The sequence below is a fragment of the Ahaetulla prasina genome, chromosome 4 (assembly GCF_028640845.1).
Source record: "Ahaetulla prasina isolate Xishuangbanna chromosome 4, ASM2864084v1, whole genome shotgun sequence".
In the NCBI taxonomy this organism is placed as follows: domain Eukaryota; kingdom Metazoa; phylum Chordata; class Lepidosauria; order Squamata; family Colubridae; genus Ahaetulla; species Ahaetulla prasina.
In genome coordinates this window covers 136,257,493-136,263,510 of record NC_080542.1, presented here as the reverse complement: position 1 = coordinate 136,263,510, position 6,018 = coordinate 136,257,493, and the positions used below count along the sequence as shown (strand labels likewise).

Below are 6,018 nucleotides of genomic sequence, written 5' to 3'. Positions count from 1 at the left end.
AAAATTCAATGCATCAATCCAGCCTATATTTGTTACCTATAAATTGGATATTTGCTTTTGGGGTATTCTTATCACATGTGAAATTACTTCCAAGACAACTAAAAGTTGCACTTTACAAAACAACAGAAAAAATGTATGTGGTGCGAGAAAGCTCTGGAAATTCTTTTTAAAAAAACCCAAAGAACCATTTTGGTCATTAAACAAACCAACAAAAAACAAAGCAAAACACCCAATTCTTTTCAGAGCAACAAAAATAAAAGCTTTTATTCGTTCATTTGAATATAAAACAGGCGTTATCACAGATGTACAAAGCGTACTGGTGTTTTAACATACAAGAAGGTTGCTGTTTGCACATAAAATTTTTTTTTTGGAACTGTGATTGGCTGAGTTACATGGATGTCTCTAACCAGTCACCACACTCTATGAAATAACGCTGCTAACATTCAACTGATAAAAGGGACAGTTTCCCCTTGGGTAAAGTGTCAAGCAGGATTAAATATATATAATAAACGAGCACCATGAAGAATCTGCTCCTGTTGCTTCAATGTTCACTGTGAACCCTCCTCCTTCATTTGCCTGTTCGGGATTGTTTTTTTCTCTTTCTTTTCAGGTGTCCATCAGGTTGATTACATGATTTTGTCTGACTTCAAAAGCACAAGTTCACAAGACAAACAGTTTATACATTCTCATGAATGGTTTATCTACAGTACAATTTCTAATACAGAGCAATCTTTCCTTATTGCTGAATCTGATGGTTACATATGTTTTTTTTTCTCTTCACTTGCATGACAAAACTAGGATATTTAGTTTACATTTACTGTCCTAATTTTTTAAAGAGTTGAAACGACCGGCAGGTTGCCGAAGCGATCAGTGATTTAACGGTGCTGTACGACTGCGTTGCAGTCCTTCACGCTTCCCCAGGAGTGGAAAGTTGTCTTAAGTGAAGGTTAAAAGAGAGGCGGTTGCAAAGCGACAGCTGGATTTGTGTCAGCGGTAGCAGTGATGTCACATGTTAGTTCATACATGGCAGTTAGGTTCATGATCAAGTCGTGTGAACTTTGTAGCAACTTGACGTTCTACAAACAGATTATATTTTTGATGGCCCCACATAGAACCATGTGGCAGAACTCTTCCCTATCCAGAGGTCTTTGGGACATGAGAAATATTCACAGGGCAAAGAAAATCTAGAAAAAGTTCATCTGAAACTTAAAATGCAAAAAAAGAGTCATGAAATATTCTGTATTGTACACAGAGGTTACAAACCATTCCTTTAAGTACTCCCATCTATTAAAGAAGAAAACAAAAGAGGATTGACCGGAACCAAAGGAAACCTGCAAAGGTGTATCAAAACAATTCCATTCTATGCGAGATATAAGGATCCCGAGGTGTTTATCCTACAACTCTGTTACGCATGCAAATTTCAATGGATGTTAAGCAATTATGCCGAACCTGTAAAAAAAAACAAATTAAAAAAAGGTGTCTTCTTCCTGGTTAATCTTCATCTTCTCATCAAGCATGGGTTGACCTGGGGATTACTAAAGGAAAATGAAATCAGCAAAAAAGACAAGGAGAAAACCAGAAATGGGAGAGGCAGTCGATTTACCTGAAGAGATTTAAAAATGGCAAAAATCAGAGCAAGAGGGAAGGGTGGGAGAAGAGAGAGGCAGCTGGGGGTATGTGGTTTGGTTCCCTTCACTTCTTGCTCTATTGGCAGATGGAAGGATTGCATCACAACATTTGAATTTCAGTCCCTCAGTTTGACAAACGTTAGCAGGTGCACTAAGCTAGGCCAAATCACTTAAAGAGGGTTTCTGGTTATTGTCCAATAACAAATAAGATACTTTTTTTTTCAAAGCAACAACTTTCTACAAAGCGTTAAATAGATGGACTCTCTCCTTTCCCAAGTTAAACCAGACAGCAGAGACGCTCTTCTCTTCTTTTCTTTTTACAAAAAAACAAAAAGAAAAAAAATGACCCTTGTGCAAAACGACCATCAAAAAGCTAACAAAAGTTGTCCTTACCACAAGAAAAAAAACCCCATTAAAAAGTATTAACAAAAACGAAAGTTGAACTTGAAAAGAAAAAAAAAATGTGACAATTATTGTGCAACAATATTATGTAGCTAAGGAAAACAGTGCTATACTTCAAACCTGCCTTTTCTAACATCTAAGAAAGTGTATCAACATACATGCCAACATTTATGGTCACCTCGATGGTAAAGAATAGTATTCTTTGTAGTGTACTGTTCCAAGTCTTTGGCCACAAGTCGATCTGCTCTGGGAAGAGTCATGATAAGCAGGTACTGCTCTGGTTTAGTTGTCCTGCCAGGGGCATCCTGTCGCCTCGGCTCTTCCCAAGAGACTGCCAAGACTTCACGGCCCTTCCAATTCAGCCTTCCCTCTTGAGAACTGCAGCACCATCGAAGGAAAAGGATGGTGGAGGAGAAAGCAGGGCCCTTGTGGGGAGCTAAAGCAAGTTTGGGGGAACAGCCAACTGGGGGAGTTGGGTGGGCAGGGGACACTCACCCCAGGCTCCTAAAGGGACTGCTTCACCTCTTGCCCTTGGTCTGAGCAAGACAAGAAGTCTGCGACCTTGAAATCAACTCACTGCCTTGCAAGCGGCAGCAAACAAATTTGTTATCTGCTGGTATATGGAAGATTCTTTTAGGTGGGGACACTGAGCAATCGAGAACTGCTGTTTTCCCCCTAAATGTTTGTGAATAATGTTCATTATCTACAGTGGGAAAAGAGACACCATGCAAGTGATGAGTACTGCATCCTTTTAAAACTTTATGACTCTTTTTTGTCATTAGTGAATTCATATTTCATATATATATATTTTTGATGTGATACTATCCACTCAAGATAATACAACCTTTTGTTTTTATATTAGCAAACACTGCAAGAGTTTAATATTCTTGAATGTTTCTCTTTTATACTTCTAAAGAGATCAAAATAAATTAAAGGTTTTGTACATAATTACAGAAGTAGTTAACTTATTTTATCTTTTTAGTTTAGTACAAAGATATCTGCAAGTTCATTGCCGAAATACACCTTATTTATAAAGATTTGTTCATTCTAACACTAATAATCAAAGGCTTTTTTTTTACCTCTGAACTTCAGCATTTCCAGGAGAGAAAGCTGTTAAAAACTCTAATTTGAGAAGGTGCTGTTTTGAGTATTTTTTTCTCGTACCTCAGTGTAGCTTCCTAGGCGAATGGAATAGAAAACGGCTTAAAATTAGTAATGGGTCCATAGTGAGAAAAGTTTGATTTTATACAGACATTTTTAAAAAGAAGCAAACCCAAACAATTCAGTCATATCATGAGCTGTTCAAAAATATCCATGTGTGGGTGAATGGCTAGGTGGGGGCAGATTTAAAAAAAAAATAGCTAGTTCAGTTTAACATAAGATACAAAGCCTATTACTTAGAAAGCAGTATTCATCCCAATAAGCAAAAAATAATCTTATTTTAAAAAGTCTAGTAATGGGCTTTCCAACAAACCGAAGGCAGTACCCCAAAGTCCTTCTGTGCTAAAATGTAGTGGTAAAAGAAACACATTTCACATTTTTATGTCCTGCCAATAATGGGTACTTCAATAAGTCCTAAGAGAAAGAGTTCCATTCTGAAGACTGTTACTTGTACATTGTTTAGTGTACATTAAAAAAAGTGTTTTATACATCTAGAGTCCAGTCCATGGGAAACCTTAAAGATATAAGACTACATATTATAGGCCACATAGATCGGATCTAACTGGTCTGCCAAAAATCCATCTCGTAGGTGCATTCGCTGCTTCTCTCCACGGGAGTTGATAGGGATGACTCCAACGTCTACCACCACCACGACCCCAACAATCAGATAGTGTTCCTCCAGGACCACATTGGTGACCAAAGGAACCAGGTCTAAGGCTTCTTGCTCTGATCCATCCAGTTCAACGACAACAACCAACAAATTTGTCCAGGTAAACACCGCGCTGGAAGGTGATGGGGAAAATTATATCAATACACTCCATGCATGGGAAAGAGGAGAGAGAGAGAGCCAACATAATTATTCCACTACTTGGGAAGGATAATTCTAAGCTGTAAAAATGTATTAACAATACATGTCTACATCAACTTGGAAATGGATCTGTTTTTATAGAGGGGCAGAGAAGAGGATTGTCAATCAGTTTGGTTAAATTTCCTGGAGCTGTTCAATGCCATCCATTTCTATATCTATAGTCCAGAAATAGGTTTTCATGGGTATAGGTATATAGGTCTTGGCATATTCGGGTCTTTTCCCATGTAAGATTGAGGGTATCTTGGCGACGTTTCGATGAGGTCTCACTCATCATCTTCAGGCTGGTGCTTTCGGCTTCGAGCTTCTGTGGGCAAAGCATGGTCAGAGCTGCCGTCTCTCTATAAATACTGGTGGGGAGGTGGGGAGTGTTGCTGTGAGCGGGTTGGTTGGCTGTGTGGTTGCATCTTGATTGGCAAATGAAGTGGGTGTTTGCAGATTAGTCGAGGTGGGGAGTGTTGCTGTGAGCAGGTTGGTTGGCTGTGTGGTTATGGGATCTCACCAGATTCAAACCCAAACCCATCCCACAGACGAAACACAACCACCATCCAGAAGCCAGACCATGCTGGCACCACTGGCTGCTGTGCCCCGCTCCGATCCTCACGCAAAGCAAGCTGACACACTCCAGGAACACATGACAGGACCTTGGACTCGGAGCCAGGCCAGGGCCCGGGATGCTGAATCACAGCCATCTGCTCAAGACATCACATCACAGAACTCCAGAGGCCACAACACCAAAGCTCAGGAACAAAAGACTAGGACTACACTCACACAGGATACTGTGAGGCAGCTGACCAATTTGCAAACACACACTCCATCTACCAATCAAGATGCAACCACACAGCCAACCAACCCGCTCACAGCAACACCCCACCTCCCCACCAGTATTTATAGAGAGACAGCAGCTCCAACCACGCTTTGCCCACAGAAGCTCGAAGCCAAAAGCACCAGCCTGAAGATGATGAGTGAGACCTCATCGAAACGTCGCCAAGATACCCTCAACCTTACACTAGAAAAGACCCGAATATGCCAAGACCTACATATACATATACATATATATACATATATATATATACACACACACACACACACCGTATTTTTCTCACTATAAGATGCACCTGACCATAAGACGTATCTAGGCTTAGAGGAGGAAAACAAGGAAAAAAATATGACTATGGAGCACCATCTCACTGTGAATATGGAGCGCCGAATGTAGAGCAGCAGTGTGGTGAGGGCAGGAGGCGGAGCCTGAGAGGACCACAAATAGGTGTTCTCTCATGTGCCAGCTCTGCCTATTGATTCCTGCACTCCAGCGGAGTTCAGCACTGTAAAAGGTCCCCACCACTGCAGCCCGGCTGCGATATTCGCTCCATAAGACGCAGAGACATTTCCATCCACTTTTTGGGTGGGGTGGGGAAGTGCGTCTTATGGAGTGAAAAATACAGTATATACAGTAATACAATATAAAAACTACTTTGACATTAATTTGTTTAAAGAGCAAGCTATATATACACACACAAACTATTGCTTGCCGTTTAAAAAAATTAATGCCATAGGCAGTGTTTATATTTGTGATTCTATTAGCTTATTTGGTTTGATAAACTGTTTTCCATCTTTCATTAATAAAGAAAAAAAGAAAAAGCAACATAGGCATGGAATTCATCAGTTCATGCTAAAATATAAACCAATTTGTTTAATCTGTAATGCAGAGCTCATGGTGGCTATTTTCTTTAATGGAATTGTCCCTAAATGTCTCTTTGGGGAAAATATGCAAGTCTTGAACGGAAATGAAAAATAAATATATTCCTGGTTCCTGAAACTTTGATGAGCTGTTTAAATCACCAATCCTGCGGGCATTTTCTACTCTTCTGAATAACCCAAATGACTTTTTGGTACACTCATCATTGACTAACACACTTACTTCATTCATTCAATGAATAACATGGCTGCCCAACCTACAAA

The 6,018-nt window shown here is 39.9% G+C and overlaps 1 protein-coding gene across 4 annotated transcripts in view; it reads right to left on the bottom strand.

Annotated features, from left to right (window-relative positions):
• Positions 1-233: 233 nt before the first annotated feature.
• The window catches only part of DIP2C (disco interacting protein 2 homolog C), a 420,860-nt gene continuing 415,075 nt past the window's right edge, over positions 234-6,018 (bottom strand). For all 4 annotated transcript variants that reach the window (XM_058183966.1, XM_058183967.1, XM_058183969.1 and 1 more), the window contains one exon: positions 234-3,973. In XM_058183966.1, the coding sequence (XP_058039949.1) occupies positions 3,721-3,973 (253 nt within the window). In that variant the 3' untranslated portion in view covers positions 234-3,720. The remainder of the gene's footprint in view (positions 3,974-6,018) is intronic.